This window comes from Equus caballus, chromosome 23 (genome assembly GCF_041296265.1).
Source record: "Equus caballus isolate H_3958 breed thoroughbred chromosome 23, TB-T2T, whole genome shotgun sequence".
NCBI lineage: Eukaryota > Metazoa > Chordata > Mammalia > Perissodactyla > Equidae > Equus > Equus caballus.
Window position 1 is genome coordinate 21,849,860 of NC_091706.1, and position 22,030 is coordinate 21,871,889.

The window sequence follows — 22,030 nt, forward strand, 5'->3', positions numbered from 1 at the left end:
TTAATAAAGGAAGGACAGAGAACAAAGAAGCCTGAAGACATAGAAAACAAATAGCAAAATGGTAAATGTAACTCTGATCCTATCAATAACTGCACTAAATGTGAATGGTCTAAAAAAACCCATTAGAAGACAGAGATTGGGAAAATGAATAATAAAGCAAGATCCAACTCTATGTGATCTACAAAAGACACATCTTAGATTCAAAGACAAACAGACGTTGAAACTAGAAGGATGGAAAAGACATATCATACAAATAGTTACCAAAAGATTGCTAGAGGGTTGTATTAATACTGGACAATGTAGATTTTAAAACAAGAAATATTATTGGAAGCAAAGAGGCACATATCCAAATGACAAAATGTCCATACATCAGAAAGATATAAAAATTATCAATGCTTACAAATGTAACTACAGAGCTTCAAGATACGTGAATTAAAACTTGACAGAAATGAAAGGAGAAAGAGACAATTCAACAACAATACTTGGAAATTGCAACTGCCTCCTGTCCATAATGGATTAAAAAGAGGAAAGACAATCAGCAAGGTTATAAAAGACTTGAACAGCACTATCAACCGAATTAAATTAAGTGACGTGTATAGATCACTGCACTCAATGACTACCAAATACACATTCTTTTCAATAGCACATGGAACATGCTCCAGGATAGACCGTGTACTCAGCCATAAAATAAATTCAACAGATTTAGCAAGAATGAAATAATATAAAATATGTTCTCCAACCACAATGGAATGTGAGCTATCAAGAATGGACTATATCTGGGATATCCACAAACATTTGGAACTTAAATGACACCCAGCTGAATAACACATGAGTCAAAGAATAAACTGGGAACAAAATTTGAAAGTACTTTGAAGTGAATGAAAATTTAAAAAATACAATATCAAAGTCTACGGGATGTGCCTAAAGCAGTACTTAGAGAGAAATTTATAGTATTAAACACCTATAGTGGAAGAGAGGAAAGTCTCAAATCAATAATGTAAGTTCCTACCCTAAGAAAGGAAAGAAAGGAAAATAAACCAAACTGAAAACAAGCAAAAGAAAGGAAATACAAAAGATTAGAACACATGCCTGTGAAATACAAAACACAAAGATCAATAAAACCAGAAATTGGCTGTTTACCAGATAAAGTTGACAATCCCTTAGCTAGCATCCCCAAGGAAGAGAGAAGATAGAATTTAAGAAAATCAGAGATTATAAAGGGCCACCCACAGAGAAATTAAAGGATCATAAGAGCATATTATGAACAACTTTATGCCACAAATTAGGCAATTTATAAGATATTGGCAAATTCTTAGATCCAAATTTCCAAAACTGACTCAAAGAGAAATAGAAAATCTCCATAGATCTGTAACCAACAGGAAAATTAAATTAGTAATTAAAACCCTTTCAGGGAAGAAAAGCCCAGATTCGGATGACTCAACTGGTGAATTCCATTGACTATTAATGGAGAAAATAATCCCAATCTCTCACCATCTATTTCAGAAAATATCGAAGGAGAGAGCTGGTCTCACATCATTCTATTAGGCCAGAGTTACCTTGATTTCAACGGCAAGTGAAGACATCACATGCAAAGACAAGACCACTATCCCTCATGAATATAAATGAAAAATCCTGAACGATGTGTTAGTGAGTGATGTCACCAAGATGGGGGAGTAGGAGATGTTAGCCTCTGTCCTCCCAGAAAGATCAACAATTAGACTGCTACCTACCCATGGTCAAAAAGAGTTCTGGGAGAGCTCTAAAGCCCCCTTAAGAAACTTTAGCAACATAGCAGAACAAAAAATGTGAGAACAACCACACATAAAGAGAAAGAAGAACAGCTTCATTTTGCCTGCATCACCCCGTCCTTTAAGCTGGCATTACTCAGTGCTAAGAGGGAACTCCTCAGCTAGAAAGAGCTCTCCTTTCAGGGAAAGAGAGAGCAGAGTGAACGACCAGCGTCCCAGCCTTTCAGGGCACACATGAAGTACCCACTTTGGTTTCCCCCCACCCAGAGACCGGCAAAGCAGAGAGGTATAGAGATGGCTAGGGACAGGGAAGAAGAGCAGGGTTTACCAATATCGGGCACACAGCAGTAAAGACCACAGTTGTGTGACCTGTTCTATAGATAACTCCAACGTGGAAGGGCAAGGGGAACAGTGCACTAAGAGAGATACACAGCTCTGTGGGAGCAGGGGAGGAGCAGTCTCTGAACACGTTCCAGGAAAGGGGTCACCTTCCACGCCAAGATGAACTTTGCATGAATAAAGATTTAAGTGAGGACAGACTGAGAAGAGTGAAGAGGGGAAGGAGGTGTCGACCAAATTTCATCCACCTGCAATTTTACCTACTCAGATTTTATCTACCACGGCAAGAAGTTAGTATCTAATATTTTAAAATTACTTTTAAATACAAGTATTCGCGTACTAGTTATATAAATGGAGGTAAACACAAGAACAGCTACGATAGAAATGGCTAAAGTGGTTTCCACGGGGAATGGAAGTGGGGGGATAGAAAGGACTGGGGTTGTGAGGTTGGGGAGGGCCCGTCACGCTTCTTTATAAAGCCTTCAGTACTATTTGGTTTTAAAGGCACAAGTATGGATTCCTTAGATAAATATTAATTTTTAAGTGAGCCTTAAAGAATGAGTAAGGTTTCTACAAGGAGAGGGAGGAGGTGGGTATTTCTAGCAGAGGACCCAACATTAACAGAGAGAGGCGGCAGGAGAGCAGAGGGAAGAGCAGGTAACCCATTAGGATGACTGTGGAACACACCTCCCTGCGTGGGGACACATGAGCTGGTGCTTGACTGCAGAAGGCCTTGGATAGAAGGGCGCGTGCGCGCGCAAACACACACACACACACACACACACAGGCACTCATGTGGTTGTTGGCAGGAAGGCCATCAAGGGTATTGGGCAAAGGGGTGATATGCTGAGAACTGAGCTTTAAGTACAGCAGTGGTTCTCACCTTGGAGGTTAACTTCCTTAATGGCCTCCCAGCTACATTTTAGAAGCCTTGAAAATGGTACTCCATTGTGTCATTGTCATCCACCACAGTCACGCACCACGTAACAATATTAACGATGTTTTGGTCACTGATGGACCACGTATGTGACAGTGGTCCCATACGGGTAGCACCACATAGCCTAGGTGTGTAGTAGGCTCTACCACCTAGGTTTGTGTAAGTACACTGTGTGATGTTCACACAGCAATGAAATTGCCTAATGATGCATTTATCAAAACATCTCCCTTTCATTAAGTGATGTATGCCTGTACTGATTTTAGTCTTGTGAATGTTGAATAATGAATTCTTCATTTCAATTATTTGAGTCAGCCCCACTGGCTGAAGACGGTAAAGGCTGACTGAAGCAAAAAACTAAAATTTGTTATTCAACATTCACAAAACTAAATGAGTAAAGAAGAACTTTAAGTTCTATATCAGGGTTCATGTAAGGCAAAAGCATTCTAAGGGAAAGATGGATTTGAGGACATATATGATGCTGAGTGTAAATGTCTGAGTACAAGCAAAAATTCCAGGGAGCATTTCAGACTTTCGAGGCAGTGGAATTGGTGAAACCAAAGTCAAGCTCTCCAAACAGTAAAGGGGGCCCGGGTAATATCTGGAGTACAGATGGAACAGGCAGAAAATTTCATTAATGTAATTGTATGATGTGATGAACGGACAGAGTTGGAAAATAGGATGGCAGGGGAGGGCCCAGGATGGATGGAGAGATCAGCTGGGCTGGTGGAGGGAAGGGGCCATGGGCACACCCTCTGCATGTCCCCTGCCCCACCCTCTGAAACCCTTTGTGACTCTTCAGTGCTCTGTGATGCAGGCCTGGGATTATAGGCAAGTGCGGACACTCTCAGAGCTCAGTTGCCTCAGGCAGCCTTGCGATTCAGAAAATGGAGTTCAGTCAATGGAATGTTCTCTCATTTCTGAATAGCCATATTGAGTTGTTTTTGAGCATCTGCTCAACATTCTTAGATAGCGACCACAACCTCACCATCGTGTGTGGGTTGTGCTTGCTTCTTCTGTTCCTGTGCTTCCTGGTGGGGATTCCATCTTTACCAACCTTCTGGAAAACCAAAATCTACCAAAAGGTAAGGATCCCTGGGCAAGCCACCAACAGGGATTTTTTATTGTTGTTTCCATTTCTAGTCCCCCATTTTTAAATGAGTTGGTCCAGAGAGACTCCTAAGGTGGCAAGTCTGAATAGAGGATAGAACATCATCCTTCTAGGGGAATAGGCCAGGCAGGACTAGGGCTTCAGCTGGGACTGTTTCCCATTTAAAACTCACAGACCATCTGGGTGTGGTGGAGGATTCCTGGATAAAATCCCATCAGTGACTTCACGGCCCTGCATTAGGTTATTTAGAGAGTTTGGGATCTGTGTAGGAGGACACTGTTCCCAACACTGGATCAAGAGTCACGTTCCCATGTCGGGCGTCGTTCGACCAAACCGTCCTTTGTGTTGGGCAGATCAGGAGAGCAGGGCTGAGCCTCTGAGCAGACACTGGAGTGTGAGCTCTGTCCCAGGATACAGGGGCCTATCTGAGGAAGCACAGATGTGACTGTGGGCCTCAGAGTCTATGCCCTCCTTGAGCAGAGGACTTCTGACTGAGAAGATCAAGTGTGGACTCTAGCCAAAAATCCTCCTTCGAGTTTTTCAAAGAAGGAAAAATTGAAAGTATCTTATCACCTTTAGCAATTCAGAAAGGGAAAGAACACAAAGTGCTAGCAATAAAAATAGAGAGTGACATGAATCTTGGATGAATATCTGAGTTTCCTAGAGAGAGGAGCAAGACAACTAAGTCCTCGCTCCTCATTCTTTGCTTTTTGTTCTCAGCGTCAGGGCAGAGCCAAGAGGAGAAGAAAAGGTGGAACATCAAGTGGTAAGGTTCCAGCTATCCCACCTGAGCTCTCCAAGGGTGACCCTTCCTGTCCTCTCCATGAGGTCCCAGGTCCATGGTCTCTGAGGATGTCAGTCGCTCGATAGAGTCCCTCTCAGAAAAGAGAGGCCTCAGAGGAAAGGCTCATGGGAAGGTAGTCAGAACCCGAGACATTTCTCAGACTCCTGCTCTGCCCAGCTCTGGGCATGAAGCAGTGATGGGGCTGGACAATGGGTGTTGCCCAGTGCGTGGCCGTGGGAGACGTCAAGAGTCAGAACTTCTGTCTCCTGACCTTGTGAGACTGCGTTGACTTCCTGGATGATCAGACTCCTCTTTGAGGTAACCATTGACCTATGTTCCTCACATGGTGGTTTTGAACATCCCATGGGATACTGTATGTGACAGTGCTTTATAAATGAAGCAACAAACACATGTGAACCTTATTAATATTATCATTGACCGTTTGACCACATCTACTGATTCTTGGGGCTTTCGGAGTTAACATCCCGTTAATATCCCAAGGGTCTCCCCTAAAGGGACTCCTGTGTAACACCTATGCTTCTACCTTTATTACATGTTTAATTCACTCTTCTGATTTCCCAGGTTGGAGAAATTACCAGAGGGAAAGAGAGGAGAAAAGGAGGCTAATTTCTATTCTGAAAAGGTGACTAGTCTTTTCTTTCCTGATCCCTCTTTAACATGTTCTCTGCAATTCCAGGGATTCAGTACAGCCTGCAGTAGTCATGGGAGGGGTTTGCCATAGGAACGGGTATGTGAATGAAGGCCTTGGGGTGAGGGCTGCTGAGTGTATGGTGAAGTCATAGATGTGGGGCATTGTGAAGGGGCAGCAGGCTTCAGGTGGCCCCTCCCCTGACAGGCCAGCAGGTCCTCCTTTCCTTGTTCTGGTCCTGGCTACAGTTTTCTACTTCCTGTCTCCCGCAGGCCCCTAGGCCGGCCTCTCGATACCACCCGCTTTCGTCAACTATTATGCCCAGACCCCTCCTGTGAGGTGTGTAATAGCACAACTGCTGAGATCAATCGGCTCCTGGAGGACCTGGAAGATGATACCGCCTCTGTGTCCTCTCTGGCTTCCACAGCTTCTGGGACTGAGTCATCATTCACTCTGTCCTCTGCCTTCTCAGAAGTCCCTCCAGGAGACCTAACACCATCCCCTCCACCTGACCCTTCCCCACCGCCCCCCTCCGTTCTCTCACCTAACCCGACGACACCCTTAGCTGACTTTCTTTCACCCTCACCACCGGGTCACTCTATGCCACCAGAGCCTTCTCCTCCCTTGGAGTCCAAATTCCCAGCAGACCATTGCCCACCCCAACCCCTTGCCCTTCCCCCTCTCCCACCACATGACACCCAGGCAACGGGTCCTATTCTCCAACCAGAGATCACTCTGTCTCTGAATACGATCTTCTCTCTTGACCGCACCCTTTCCCAAGATATTAACCCCTCACCAAATTTGTCCCAGATAATCAATCCCAATGATTCACTGGCTTGTCATCACACACCACCAAGCCTGTCTGTCTCACCACCGACAGACCACCCTTTAACTGTGGCTCGATCTAAATCGGTTTCCATCTTACTGAAGTCTGTTCCAGAGAACTCATCTCCAGATAGCCCTGGCGGGTTGTCCACTTATGTCCCAACAATCAGAGGCACTGACCATTCAAGCCTGTCAATTTCAGAATTATCCTGGTGGCAAGCTTGTGCCAAAGACTTGTTCTTAGCACCTTCCACCTTGGCACCATGTGCTTTTAATCGAGAGTTTCTTGCTCTCCATTCTTCAGAGTCCTCTCTGGAGAGACACCCTACAGCTAACCTTATAGAGCGTGGTAACCTCTCATTTCTCAGCCCTCATGTCCTGGCACTCCTGGAGAGACAAGTCCGAAAGAGGAGTGATTTCCTGATGTGGAGGGAAAAGGAGAAGGAGAAGGGTTCTTTTCCAAAAAAACTTAGGCCAGACTACCCACTAAATCCTTCGCGGAAAATGCTAGAGTCAAATGCTGATGAGTGTGACTCAGCATTCTCCCTTCCTTTTTGGAGCAGTGCAGGCAAACCAAAGGAGCTGCACATGCATGGGCAGCCCCCATATCCTAAAATCTTGGAGGACCATTTACAGGAAAAATGTACGCAGCTCTTCTGGGGTCTCCCATCTCTGCACAGCGAGTCCTTGCCCTCTGCTATCCGTGACTCAAGTGACTGCACCACAATCTTCCTTTTCAATACCATCTCAAATGCCTCCATGGGCCAAGAATCCCCGGTACCTCTCCATCGCCCACCTCCATCCTTGCCTGAGATCCAGCCCCAACCCTTGCCTCAAACCCTGCCCCAATCCCAGCCCCTACCTCTCACTCAGGTCAAGTCCCAGGCCCACCTTAAATCCCCACTCCCAATCCTACCATCTGGTCCTCTACCCCAGAGAAGGATCTGTGGAGTGTGTCACCATAGACCCCGGGATGAATCAGAGTCTCTCACCTCATCTGAAATTCAACAACTGGAATGGAAAGTGTTGCAGAAGCAACAGGAAAATTTGTGGGGTTCGCCCTCTGTAGTCCAAAGATCTCAGGAGGAATTTTGTCCTTCAGCTCCCAACTTCCCTTACCATCAGGCCTCCCAGGCCCATGCCTCCATCTCCACCCTTCCCGTAGAGTTTCCTCTCAGTGATGAGCTGAGGAAGAAACTGGAACATCACCTTCGAAAGAGGCTCATCCAACACCGGTGGGGCCTGCCCCGCAGGATCCGTGAGTGTCTGTCACTGATGATGCCTCCAAGAGATTTCTCAGAGATAGCTAAGTCAGAGAGCAATCGTGGACTCTCACGGATCTCGGTGAACAAAGATCTAAATGTTGGATTGAGCCAATCCAAAAGCTTCCATGACAGGGGTTCAGAACTGCTTCAGGGAGAGAAGGAGATGGGGAAGGATCAGGGGCATAGCCCAGAGAACGGCCCAAAAGCTCATCTGTTGAGTGACCCAGAGAGCTCTTCAGATAAGGATCCGGCATATGACTCTGAGAAAGACCTAAATAGTCACGTGGCAAGTCTGTCAGGGAAAAATTCAAGGGCCTTGGAGGAAAGTCTAGATCAGAAACAACTTGAAAATGTCCTCAAAGCACATTTGAGCAAGAAGTTTGAGGAAATCAGTGAGGCTCGGCTCCCTGGGACGGTGCGCAGTTCATGGCATGCTAGCAAGCAGACATTGCTGCTTTCTGACAAATCCCGCACCCAAATAACACAGAGGAGTCTGCCACCTTCAGTGGGTGGGGACTCCTCCCTGAATACCTTCCAGGAGCTTTGCTTCATTGATTCCAGTGCCCAACAGATGATGGAAACCCATATTAAAAGCTTTCGTATGACGATGGAGTGGGGCCTTCCCTGCAGGGTCCTGGAATCCATACAGGCGTTTAAATTGGAAGATGCTGCATCCCAGTCCTTGCCCTATTTCTACTGCGCCCCCTCAAATAACCCAACTTTGGAAGTGGACTCCAAATCCAGGGGCTTCGAGCCCCATAGAGGAAGCTCTAAATCCGCTCTTCAAGAAAAAGCGGAAACAACAAATTCAGCCCTGGTCCTGGATCGTCTTTGCCCTGCTACTTCACCTATGGGCAGGCAGGGACAAGGGGTGCCGAGACAATCACCCTCTGGTATCAACCAAGAGATTGCAGAGGTTGTTCAGAGGAGTAAGGGTGCCAGGCAGACTCATCTGCCTGTCACCTGTGGCATCACAGGCAAAGCGAGTCAGAAATTTACTCAGCTAGGCAACAGATGCCCCCCAGAGCTGCCTGCAAGGCAAGCTGGTGCCAAACATGAGACAAAGGATGAGAGAGTGAGTCCCAGTGATAGAAGAGCAGGGCGACAGGACAAAAAGATGAAGTCGCAACCCTTTTCCGTGCACAACACGGCCAGGGACATATTCAGGGCCAAGGAGCTCAACGCTCTGCAGTCAAAAACTGGTAATGTGTTGACAACCAGCAAGCCAGGAAGCTCCCAAATGAGACGTGGGAATCACAGTAAAATAGAAATTACTGGGACCATTGAAAGCCCTGCACCAAAAAGACAAGTTCCCCAAGACCCGAAGTCATCGGATCTGAAGGAACATCTGTTGAGGGAATTAAAGTCGAAACTAGAGAAGAGGAATCAGAGCCAGGTCCAAGGCCAACACACTGACAGGTCCCCTGCCTCAGAGAGCTTGACTTACAAGGCCTCACTGACTCATGCCCACGGTGTCTCCCCTGGGGACATGGGAGCTTCCCAGGTGCTGCATGTCCATCTGGAGGACAGTGGGATCAGCAGGCAGCAGCGGCAGGAGCCTTGGGTCCCTAAGAAAGACCTAAAGAGGTACGAGGATAAGAAATTCCCACCAGCTACAATGAGAGTGAGCCCTCCGGGCCCCAACAAAGAAGAGCTTGGTGGAGGGGATGCAGGTTTGGGGACATCCCAACCTACCAGAAAGACTTTCGCTACTCAGATCACAGCATCAGAGGGGACGCTTGGGAGCAAGTCTTCCCACACCTCATCACAGAAGGCACAGCCTCCTCCTGAAAGTCTGTTCAGAAAAAAGATGAACCACATTTTTCAATGGCTTCGTCCTGGGACAAAGGGCAAGAACCAAGAACATCCCCAGGAAAAGGGCAGCCCCATATCATCTGCACAGAGCAGAGGCCTGGTTAAAGGGAGAGCTGCCGTTACTGGGACCACCACGGCTCAGAAGACCAGGACGGTCCCTGGGAAGTTCCCAGTGGAGAAACTGGGGCAGCGTTGTGCAGCAGAGGTCACCCGCCCTCAAGAGCCCCTTCCTTCCCTGAGGAAGTTTGTGAAAACTTGGCAGAAGGCCGAAGAACAGGCCCAGGCAGAGCCCGTCCAGGGGCATCCTTCCAACTACAGGGCTCCCTCCTGTAAAGTGCCAAACACTAAGTCCTGCCACCACGTAGAAGTTGTCTTTGCTGGCCAGAATTATCCTACATGTTCTAGACGGATCAGAGACCAGAACAGACACCCTCAGAAAGTCATGGCGTTTAAAGATCAGCTCTTGGATCAGAAGCGTCCCTTATCTGTGCCCCGCAGGGAGCATGTGCCCCATCCAAGCTCCACCTGCAGGCGTCAAGCCGGCCCAGGGGCCTCCAGCTGTTCTCACCACTGCTAAAGGCACTCTGTTTAGGGACCCGTCTCTATGTCAACAGAAAACGCTTTTCCAGCGTTTCGAGAGCGGAAAATTTCCCACCGCAAAATCATTCCTTCTTGTGGAGAATAGTAATTCTCCCCAATAAATGATTCTCTAATAATAGTGATGTCTTTTCTGCGTCCTGTGTTGGGGGCATGGGTTTCAGGTAACTCAGGGCTTGTGCTTAGGGAAAAGGAGGAGTGAGTTCAGCTCTTACTGATTGCTTCCTCTGGCTTCTAAAAGGTCACCGGTGCTCTGGAGCTCTTGTTGACCAAGAGATCTCACGTGCCCCCAAAAGCCCACTTCCTCCCTGATGAAGTTTGAGGAGGTGGGCTCTGCCTCCTGCCTCTTCGCTTAGCCTTAACGAAAGTGTAGAGCAGCCCACACCTCCCGCTCACTGAATGTTTTACATCCTTCAGAGAGTAGGGAAGACAGGTGTTCTCTATCCGAAGAGGGTCAAGAATAGGTATGCAATTCATAAAACAACAATGAAGAAAAAACAGTGGCTTCATCATGATTTAGAGGTCAGTGACCAGAGGACCCCACAGGTGGGTGAACCCTGAATGGGATTTGGGGGGGTGGGGGAGGGTATTGCTGCAGTGGATCCTGGGCTGGTGGGGGAGGGGCTAGGAACAGCACAGACACGCCTTAAGAATCTGTCATGTGAGTCATATTAATGTGTTAGGGAAGAATACTTTAAACTTTACATTGAGGTTTCCCTACTGGAAAGGCACCTGGGGGAAGTGGTTCCCCTCTGTAGGTATTTCTTCAGACTGCCAAATGATGTTTTGTTGCGGAGCAACAGCATCACTCAGCTGCCAGTAGTAACAATGTTGACCAGGTAGCCACCTACCTCCCAGGATAAAATAAAGCTGAGAGTAAGGAAAAGATGACTTGGAGTAAGCGAGGAGGGAAGAAAAAATGAAGAGGGGAAAGAAGGACCTTGCCGGTAGAACAAAGCTTTATGCCTCATCATCCATATGGTGACCCTGTCCTGTTCCCCCCGCCCCCTCCTCAATCTGATCCAGGCATCACCACCTTGAGGCTGATCCAGGCACTGCACAGCACACTGATGCCTTTTTCCTAAAAGGCACGGGGCTGTTCTTTGAATACTAAACAATATCTGCAGGGAGGTCATCAGGCATGGCATCCCCCTCTTTGGGGAAGGTGATCTTGCCGCCTTCCTTCCATCTATGCTTAATAGGAATATGCAAGATCTTGCCCTTAGTGTGTACAGTTCACCTATCAGGATGGACGTGCCGCCTCTGATATTCACGGCCTTGGTGGAGCCATGGTTGGTCTCCCCCAGAACACCTGCAGCTCATGAACCAGAGGTGAGTCGCAGACTATGCACCAGGTTACAGATATATGTGGGTCTCACCATGGGCTGCACACATACCCACCCTTACAATAGGGGTTTGGAGGAAAGGCAACTCCACTTAGACACACTGGGACTCAAAAATTGGCTGAGTGTCAACCGGGGCAAAATTCAAAAAGCATTATGATGGTGAGCGTTAAATACATTAAGTTGTAGATGTCTAAGTAAAATAAAGATGGTTACAAGGGTGGAAAAATAAAATACCAATTTAGTTTTCTAAAAACAACATGATTTTAAAAATGGAAGGGAGGAGAAAAAGGGAAAAATAGAATAAAATGATTGTTCTATAAGTAATAAGAGGGGGTCAAGATATAGGTGACAAACGAAATAAGACTCCGAGTAAGGGAAAGGAATTTGAGGACATTAGAAAAGATACAAGTATAATGGTAATTATTGTAACAAAACCGAACACGCACGCGCGCACACACACACACATACACACTACACAAATGGGGTGAGTATCCCAGAGGGCACTGGAGGTAGTTTTCCCAGAAAGACTTGTGAATGCTAGGTGTTAAAACCAAAACCAAAAACAAAACCGGTGTCCACTACAGCCTCTCTCACTCCACACTTGTATCTTCTTGTCCAGAGTTATGCCATTGAACCCACAATGTCTGAAACTTGAGGTCAAAGAAAGAATGCAGATTCTCTGGAGGTCCTGGGAGGGGGATGGGGCCCAGGGCAGGAGACTTGAAGAGGTGAGGAGGCCATGGAGGGCTCTACCATCGATGTGGACAGACCAGCCAAAGACCAGCCTCTCAGTTTCTACATCATCTCATCTTAGGGTCCTTTACTTCCATTCCAGTGTAGTTACTGCCACACTCCAGAGCTTATCACCAGGAACACTTCAGCCATCCAGATTGTTACAGTCGGACATTCCACCCTTTGGCCTCGTCTCTCATTCTTCTGATTCATATGCCCCTTGTTAACTTTTCAACTCCAGGCCGTTCATTTTCCCACCTACTCCTTGTCTGTCCGTCAAGCTCTTGTTTACATTTCCTCCCTCTCCCGGGTAGACGTGGTGGTCTGTCAGGTAACCCACATCTAAACGGCTCCGCTACTCATGGGCCCCATCCAATCCCTTTTAATCCTTCCTGTCTGGCAAAATCCCATCTCTCTGCCTTTCCCAGAAATGCCTTCCTATAACTAATTGATCACTATTGGATTAAGTCTCACAATGGAGTCTACCGATGCCACAGTAAATTCAGCCCCAGCACTAGCTGGAAATCACTCACTCATTCCACAAAGAATTATCCCATGCTTACTAACATGAGAACAAAACAAATGGAGCCTAGGCCGCTGTTTCCTTACTCCATTCTCTCTCCAGGGACACTCAAATTTATGTCAAATCTCCTTCACTTCCCTCAAATTTAGGCTGTCTCCATTTGCTCAGTAGATGTGCTGGACCACTGATCACAGAGGAACTAGAAGTCATGAGACAGGAACTTTCCGTCAATAAAGCTTCACAAAAACCTTTTCCCGTTCCTCCTTTCCTTCTTTCCTGTTATATGAAAAGAGGTTTCCTTCCTAACCTCAACGATTACACTTCCTGAAATGTCCCTATTGAGAGAGCTAAACCCTCGTCTTGACGGACTGAGCCCCCTTGCCAGGTATCCTCTCGTCCCCTCCCTCTCTTTAGGAGGCACCCAGCTTCTTTCATTATTTTAAGCTTCCTATTACAGAAATGTTTAAACATGCACAGGAGCAGTGGAACTTCCCATGTAGCCCTCACCCCACTTTCACAGTCATCATCTGGCACGTGTGATACGGCCCGTCTCCTACACTACGGTTAAGGGGCAAAAGCCCATGGGAACATCCTGCCATCCGTCTCTCAGGTGTATGCTTTGTGCCCATGTCACAGCTCTCACGTTTCTTTGACATTTACTACCTGTGGAGCTCACTGACCCAAAACAGATGGACAGAGCCATGGGGAGGAAACGCACTGAGCTTCAGATGCTCTGGCCATCAGTTCTGCTCAGCCCTGTAGTCAAGCCTGAGAAGTCACTGAGTTAACTCCTCCCTCCACCCCACGCAGAAAGGAATCTTCCCAAGCAAATGCAGTGCACGGTGTTGCAGTCCCTCAGTCACACAGTGACTGCAGCACGTAGAGAGCACAGAAGGAGAAAACTGTACATGTGATAAGGACTTCACATCACCATGCAAGTGTTTTCAAAGATTTAGAAGAAAGTTTTTTTCCTGTAATACATTTCAAACGAGCTACTGTATGATGAGTTAAACACAGGAGATCAAACACTTTTTTATCTCCTCTCCTTCCCCAAAAGTAAAATATTGCATGAAAAGATGCTCCACATCATTAGTCACCAGGGAAATGCAAATCCAAAGCACTGTGAGATAGCACTGCACACACAGGATGGCTAGAATCAAAAAGTTAGATAATAGCAAGTGTTAGAAGGCCGAGAAACTGAAACCCTTCTATGCTGCTGGTGGGTATGAAAAATGGTGCAGCTGTTTTGGAAAACCGTCTGGCAGTTCCTCAAAAGTTAAACACAGAATTACCATATTACCTAGAAATTCCACTTCTAGCTAGACACTCAAGAGAAATGAAAACATATGTCCACACAAAAACTTGTACACAAATGTCCATAGCAGTATTATTCATGACGGTCAAAAGACGGAAACAACCTAAACGTCCATCAACTGACGAATGGGTAAATAAATTACGGTATATCCACACAAGGTAATATTTTTTGGCAATAAAAAGTACTGATACATGCTACAATATGCACAAACCCTGACAACATTACGCAAAAGTGAAAGAGGCCAGTCATAAATAACCTCATATGATTCCATTCACACGAAATGTCCAGAACAGGGAAATCTAGAGCGAGAGGAAGTAGACTAGTGGTTGCTTAGGGCTGGGGGCATGAGAGGACAGGGGCATGACAGCTAAAGGTTATGAAGTTTCCTTTTGAAGTCATGAAAATGTTTTAAAATTGACTGTGGTGATGGTTACCCACCTGTGAATATACTAAAAATCATGGAAGTATACACTTTAAATGGGTAAGTTGTATAGTAGGTGAACTATATTTCAATCAAGCTGCCAAAACAAGTAAAGGATTTAAAAAGAATAAGGCCCTTGAGGACGACAAGAAGGGGAGAAGATATGACAAAAGATGTCAACAGATTTTTTGAAGACGGAAATCCGGTGCAGGAGTGGTAACTGACTAGCAGAGCAGAGGAAGTGCCGGCAAACCAACTCACGCCACAAAACCCCAGAAGACGGACGACCAGTGGCACCAGATAAGGAAGAAATTAAGGGTTTCATGCTGTACACATGTTGAATATTTTGCTCTTTCCTTTGGTTTTTGTTTTATATTATGTATAATTTTTTTAAAAAAAAATTTTTTGGGGGGTGATGCTCTCTTCCAGTATTTTGTGAAACCCTGTTGAAGTGTTAGCACACTTTAAATGTGCAAAGAGGATCCAGGGTTCCTTGCCTGGGACAGAACCTGCGACAACTGTTTTAAAGTCACCATTGCACACTTCTGGGGTCTGGGTACGCTAGCGATGGCAGCTGCGGGAATCAAAGCCAGAAATCTCAAAGGTTAGGCAAAATTTGGGACAACAGCCAACGGTCCATTTTTAAAATGTATGTATTTAAAGATAAACTTGTGGAAAAGTTGCATGGATGGTAAACAACCATATACCCTTTATCCAGGTGTAACCATTAGTATATTGACCCATTTTCGATATCTCTCCACTTTGTCTCTGTCTCCCGTCCCTCCCTCTCCTTTCTCTCTATATCAGCACACACACACACACACACACACACACACACACACACATGAATGTCCACGAATGTGCCATGTCCGCGCCCAGGATCCAAACCGGCGAAACGCTGGGCCACCAAAGTGGAGTGTGCAAACTTAACCACTCGACCATGGGGCCGGCCCCACCTGAAACTATTGTTGGTGGAGCTTATCTTGCTCAGACTTTAAAGGAGGATTTTACAATCATGAGTCCTGGGGACCTTAGGGGCAGTCAGGACCAGACTTGCTATAAAGAAAACAATGCCAGAGAAGCAAAGATACATAGAGGGATTTGTCTGAACAGAGACCTCCTGCAGTCGAGGGAGGGTACATGAGAGGGGTGGGCTTGAAGTGTACCTTCCTTTTGGGTAGAGACGATGGTGAAGCTGTGGATGAGGGAGAAGACAGGGAAAGAAAGGAGCTGTCATTACTGGTAAACCCTCTCACATGGGAGGGAAAGGATTGGGTGTCTGCGGCCAAGATAGATTCATCAGACTCAGCGAGGGAATGCGGGCACGCAAAGGGAGGACACGACACAGGGCTTCATTCCAGCAGTTCAGCACTGAACAATGAAGCTGTAAAAGTTATAACTATTAAATGACTAGCTAGCGTGGGGGGAGATGAAATAAATATATATACACCATCAACAAAAATGACGTTATTGTTTAAAAAGGTACAGAGATGTCAATGGGAATTTTGGGGAAAGGATAGAAAGCAGATGGGGAAAAAATCATAAAACCTTTCATGGAAGAAGTAACCATAGGTGTGATTCAAAAAAAATCTAAAGGTACTGTCAAATATGATTACAACTGTGCTCAATAGAAGTTATGCTAAAGAGAAGCCTAGTCCCTAAATCAAGATGAGTTTGACCCTGCAGGCCATGGTCCAGCACAATTGCTCTGTAAAATAATGGAAAAGTTTAAAATTTTGCTGGGAGGAGGGGAGTTGGCAGAGAAAAAGAGGGAGCAGCAGGGCGAGACACCGTATGGGTGGAGGGGGCCAGATTTGAGAACCTTTAGAGGCTGACTAGCCTAAGAGGGATTTGGGGAAAAGAAGAACTACCAAACATTTTCAAGTTGTTTGCCCTGGGTCCACGGATGTGCCACGCCCTTGTGGCCCTCTTTCTCAGGCTTTCTGTTGGTTGATACAGGCTACTCTGTGCTCTCACGCTTTTTGCTGATAGTGGATTCTTTTGAGAAGATAATGGGAGGCGGGGCTGCTGCTGAGTATATTTCTGGTTTCATACAGGTAAAAACACATTAGGTATGAGGGGAAGTTTTAGTTGAAGGCCGAGTACATCTTGGGGATGTAAATCCCTGGGCACAGGACCGACTTTCAAAGATGACGTGGGGGTCCAAAAGGAGATCACCAAGCAATAAAAGGCTCTTAGGTAATAGCTGGGTAACAGAATAAATAGAAAATTTCACCAAGGTGAAATATATGCTATGGTGAATATGTGGAGTTGGAAGGTAAGTTGGAAGTATCTATAGGGCCTCAGAGGGGTGGACTGATTTGCTGGCCTGGATGGTGGGGGAAGGGTTGTGGGTTCATCACTTCTGTGTTTTCCCCTCCCCGACCTTCAAGAACCTTTGGTGTCTATGCTAAAGCTCTGTGATGTGGGCCTGGAACTCTAGTCTAGAATGTGCACTCTTAACGCCCAGCTGCCTGAGGTGGCAGTGCACTTCTGGTGATGCAGATCACCCTCTTTGTCTGAGGAATGTTAATGCACCATGGCTGAGCTCCAGCTTCAGTTCCTAGGTATTCCCATCCCTGCCTTCCTGTGTGGGGTGGGGCTCCTTCTTCTGTCACTGTGCTACCTAAAGAGGAGTCCATGTTTCCCAAAATTTCGGAAAGAGAGAGACATCAATCAGGTAAGTAAATCAGGTCCCTCAGAGAGAGAGAGCCAAGATGGCGCCGTGAGTAGTCCTCTTTGTCTCTCGCCCTTCGAGTCTACAATTAGTTGGACACTTATCGCTTGACCAAGGATATCCAGACAGCATCTCAGGACGTCTGAGACACCCACGCGACTATACATCGGAAGGCGGATGGACTTTCCTCCGGGGAGGATGTGGAAATAGGTGAAAACTCTCCGACCCCGATGGGCAGCCTAGTACCCGCAAGCGGCTTTCTTCCAACGGACGCCCCCAGAGGATCCACACACATCTAGGGCAGGAGCGAGAACACAACAGAGGAGCGACGGTGGAAACAGGTGACCAGAACCCTACCTAAACCCCCCGCAATTACTCCTAAACGCAGAGGGAAACTTTGGAGTTGCACACCTGAGCCCGCGGGGAGAGTCTCTCCCCGCCATTGGCGGGGAGACCCAGCCTGGTGCTCGGGGCGCCCGGAGGGTCCCAGAGAGAGACACGGAGGGCACAGAGGTCTCCCAGCTGCCGTTGCCCGCCACGTGGGACTAGGGATTGCCGGAGATCTCGGAGAGGACCGGGGCTGGGGGAACTTTCAAAGGCCGGTTCGGCGACCCGGAGGGGAAGCGCCGGAGCTCCGCCCGGGCAGCAGACAAAACTCTCTGTGTGCCGTTAGCAGAGGGGCCACGCTGAGCATTCACGGCTCCGGGAGAGGCCCGCAGAGAATCCCAGAGGGCGGGGCGACCCCCAGCTGCCGTTTCACGCCCCGTGGGGCTAGGGATTGCCGGAGATCTCGGAGAGGACTGGGGCTGGAGAGAGTTCCAGAGACCCAGCTTAGTAGCCTAGGGGGAAACCCTACAGGCTCACAGCAGCCTTAGAGAAAGCCTCTGCACAGCACCAGTAGAAGGCACCCAGCCACCAGCCACAAGGCTGGAAGACCCCAGGGCAAAAGCAGCATAGCTAGGTGTACTAACCACAGACTGTAGAAGATGCCAATAGCTCTCCTGCGACCCATAGAGGACAAGTGAGATTTGGTGGGTGCCGACAGCAACGGAGCGACAAATATAAGTGATCCCACCCCTGGCCGCTGGAAAAGCCCATAACACCGTTGCAGACCCCAAGGAGAGAGCGCATCTAGGTGGGCAACAACAGTAGGCACCTGCAGCCTGAAGCCCCCCTGTGACGGCCCCCACGGCAGAGGAGGGAATCCAAAGGGCCACTGTGGCTACGAAGAGGGGCCCAGGCCCAGTTAGCAACTACGGACAGGGTTCCTGGTTGGTGAAGTATAAACAGCTGCTCCCCCCACCGCAGCAGCTGAAACAAGTGAAAGGAGCAACTAAACTCTATCTCCATGCGGAGGCACAAATCAACATCATCAAGCAATATGAAAAAATACATTAAATCTCCAGAACAGAAAGAAAGTAACAAATACACAGAAAACAATCCCAAAGAAAATGAGATATATAACCTAAATGATGATGACTTCAAAACAGCCATCATTAGGATTCTCAATGAGTTAAGAGAGAATTCTGACCGACAACTCAACGAGTTCAGGAGCTATGTCACAAAAGAGTTTGATACGATAAAGAAGAACCAAACAGAAATATTGGAAATGAAGAACACAATAGAGGAGATTAAGAAAAATCTAGATGCTCTGAACAGTAGGGCCGATAATATGGAGGAAAGAATTAGCAATTTGGAAGATGGCAATATAGAATTGTTGCAGGCAGAGGAGGAGAGAGAAGCAAGACTTAAAAGAAATGAAGAAACTCTCCGAGAATTATCAGACACAATTAGGAGATGCAACGTAAGGATTATAGGTATACCAGAGGGAGAAGAGAAGGAGAAAGGGGCAGAAAACCTATTCAAAGAAATAATGGCTGAGAACTTCCCAAATCTGGTGAGGGAGATGGATCTTCAGGTGACAGAAGCCAATAGATCTCCAAACTTTATCAATGCAAGAAGACCAACTCCACGGCATATAGTAGTGAAGCTAGCAAAAGTCAACGACAAGGAGAAAATATTAAGGACAGCCAGGCAAAAGAAACTAACCTACAAAGGAACCCCCATCAGGCTATCAGCAGATTTCTCAGCAGAAACTTTACAGGCTAGAAGAGAGTGGAATGATATATTCAAAAATCTGAAGGACAAAAATCTACAGCCGAGAATTCTCTACCCAGCGAAAATATCCTTCAAATACGATGGAGAAATAAAAACTTTCCCAGATAAACAAAAATTAAGGGAGTTCATTGCCACAAAACCTCCTCTTCAGGAAATCCTCAGGAAAACCCTCATTCCTGAAAAATCCAAAAAAGGAAAGGGGCTACAAAACCAAGAGCAGAGGAGACAAGTAGAAGGACAACAACAGAGAGTAGCAGCTCTACATCAGAACAGATTAAACCATGGGACGAGAAACAAAGGAAACTGAAGAAAACCAAAAAACAAGACACAAAATGGCAGTGGTAGGCCCCCACGTCTCAATAATCACTCTAAATGTAAATGGATTGAACTCCCCAATCAAAAGACACAGAGTGGCAGGATGGATCAAAGAACAAGATCCAACAATATGCTGCCTCCAGGAAACACACCTCAGCCCCAAAGACAAACACAGACTCAGAGTGAAGGGATGGAGAACAATACTCCAAGCTAATAATGAACAAAAGAAAGCAGGTGTCGCTATACTAATATCAGACAAGGTAGATTTCAAAACAAAACAGATAAAGAAAGGTAAAGAGGGACAGTATATAATGATAAAAGGGACTCTCCACCAAGAAGACATAACACTTATAAATATATAGGCACCCAACACAGGAGCACCAAAATTTGTAAAGCAACTCTTAATAGAACTAAAAGAAGACATCAACAACAATACAATAATGGTAGGGGACCTCAACACACCATTAACACCAATGGACAGAACATCCAGACAGAAAATCAACAAGGAAATAATAGAATTAAATGAAAAATTAGACCAGATGGACTTAATAGATATATATAGAACACTTCATCCAAAAACAGCAGGTTACGCATTCTTCTCAAGTGCACATGGAACATTCTCAAGGATTGACCATATTTTGGGAACCAAAGCAAACATCGATAAATACAAGAGAGTTGAAATAATATCAAGCATCTTTTCTGATCATAACGCTATTAAACTAGAAATCAACTACAAGAAAAAAGCAGAGAAAGGTGCAAAAATGTGGAGACTAAACAACACGCTTCTCAACAAACAATGGATCATTGAAGAAATTAAAGAAGGAATCAAATATTATCTGGAGACAAATGAAAATGAGAACACGACATACCAAATCATTTGGGATGCAGCAAAAGCAGTCCTAAGAGGGAAATTCATCGCAATACAGGCTCACCTCACTAAACAAGAAAAAGCTCACGTAAGCAACCTCAAACGACACCTAACAGAACTAGAAAGAGAAGAACAAACAAAGCCCAGAGTCAGTAGAAGGAGGGAAATAATAAAAATAAGAGCAGAAATAAACGATATTGAAACAAAAAAGACAATAGAAAGGATCAATGAAACAAAGAGTTGGTTCTTCGAAAGAATTAACAAAATTGACAAACCCCTAGCCAGACTCACCAAGAAAAGAAGAGAGAAATCACAAATTAATAAAATCAGGAATGACAGAGGAGAAATCACAACAGATACCAATGAAATACAAGAGATCATAAGAGAACACTATGAAAAACTATATGCCAACAAATTGAACAACCTGGAAGAAATGGACAAATTCCTAGACTCCTACAATCTCCCCAAACTGAATCAGGAAGAAATGGAGAATCTGAATAGACCAATCACAAGTAAGGAAATAGAAACGGTAATCAAAAACCTCCCCAAAAACAAGAGTCCAGGACCAGACGGCTTCTCTGGAGAATTCTACCAAACATTCAAAGAAGACTTAATACCTATTCTCCTCAAACTGTTCCAGAAAATTGAGAAAGATGGAGAACTCCCTAACACATTCTATGAAGCCAACATCACTCTGATCCCCAAACCTGACAAGGACAACACAAAGAAGGAGAACTACAGGCCGATATCACTGATGAACATAGATGCAAAAATCCTCAACAAAATTTTGGCAAACCGATTACAGCAATACATCAAAAAGATTATACACCATGATCAAGTGGGATTTATACCAGGGACACAGGGATGGTTCAACATCCGCAAGTCAATCAACGTGATACACTACATCAACAAAATGAAAAACAAAAACCACATGATCATCTCAATAGATGCAGAGAAAGCATTCGACAAGATCCAACACCCATTTATGATAAAAACCCTCAGTAAAATGGGTATAGAAGGAAAGTACCTCAACATAATAAAGGCCATATATGATAGACCCACAGCCAACATCATACTCAATGGACAAAAGCTGAAAGCCATCCCTCTGAGGACAGGAACAAGACAAGGGTGCCCACTTTCACCACTCCTATTCAACATAGTACTGGAGGTGCTGGCCAGAGCAATTCGGCAGGAAAAAGAAATAAAAGGAATCCAAATAGGTAACGAAGAAGTAAAACTCTCGTTGTTTGCAGACGACATGATCTTATACATAGAAAACCCCAAAGAATCCACAGAAAAACTATTAGAAATAATCAACAACTACAGCAAAGTAGCAGGGTATAAAATTAACGTGCATAAATCAGTAGCATTTCTATACACTAACAATAAACTAACAGAAAAAGAACTCAAGAACTCTATCCCATTCACAATCGCAACGAAAAGAATAAAATACCTTGCGATAAACTTAACCAAGGAAGTGAAGGATCTGTACAATGAAAACTACAAGACTTTCTTGAAAGAAATAGGCGATGACATAAGGAGATGGAAAAACATTCCTTGTACATGGATTGGAAGAATAAACATAGTTAAAATGTCCATACTACCTAAAGCAATATACAGATTCAATGCTATCCCAATCAGAATCCCA

At 45.6% G+C, this 22,030-nt stretch overlaps 1 protein-coding gene across 2 annotated transcripts; it reads left to right on the plus strand.

Moving 5' to 3' along the window:
* Positions 1-3,109: 3,109 nt before the first annotated feature.
* Positions 3,110-10,188, plus strand: LOC138920341 (spermatogenesis-associated protein 31D4-like). 2 transcript variants are annotated; one of them, XM_070248434.1, is made up of 4 exons: positions 3,110-4,106; positions 4,853-4,898; positions 5,499-5,559; positions 5,838-10,188. In XM_070248434.1, the coding sequence occupies exons 1-4, from the start codon at positions 3,909-3,911 to the stop codon at positions 10,045-10,047; spliced, it is 4,515 nt and encodes a 1,504-aa protein (XP_070104535.1). In that variant the 5' UTR covers positions 3,110-3,908; the 3' UTR covers positions 10,048-10,188. The 2 variants fall into 2 exon arrangements, with proteins under 2 accessions (XP_070104535.1, XP_070104537.1); XM_070248436.1 differs by having other exon boundaries at positions 3,878-4,106; positions 4,853-5,234.
* Positions 10,189-22,030: the final 11,842 nt, after the last annotated feature.

Bases quoted from the DNA above. Each gene is read 5' to 3' on its own strand.
- LOC138920341 (XM_070248434.1), top strand. From the start codon at position 3,909: ATGGAGTTCAGTCAATGGAATGTTCTCTCATTTCTGAATAGCCATATT. The intron at 4,899-5,498 runs GTAAGGTTCCAG...CTGATTTCCCAG, and splicing joins AAAAGGTGGAACATCAAGTG to GTTGGAGAAATTACCAGAGG. The intron at 5,560-5,837 runs GTGACTAGTCTT...TGTCTCCCGCAG, and splicing joins CTAATTTCTATTCTGAAAAG to GCCCCTAGGCCGGCCTCTCG.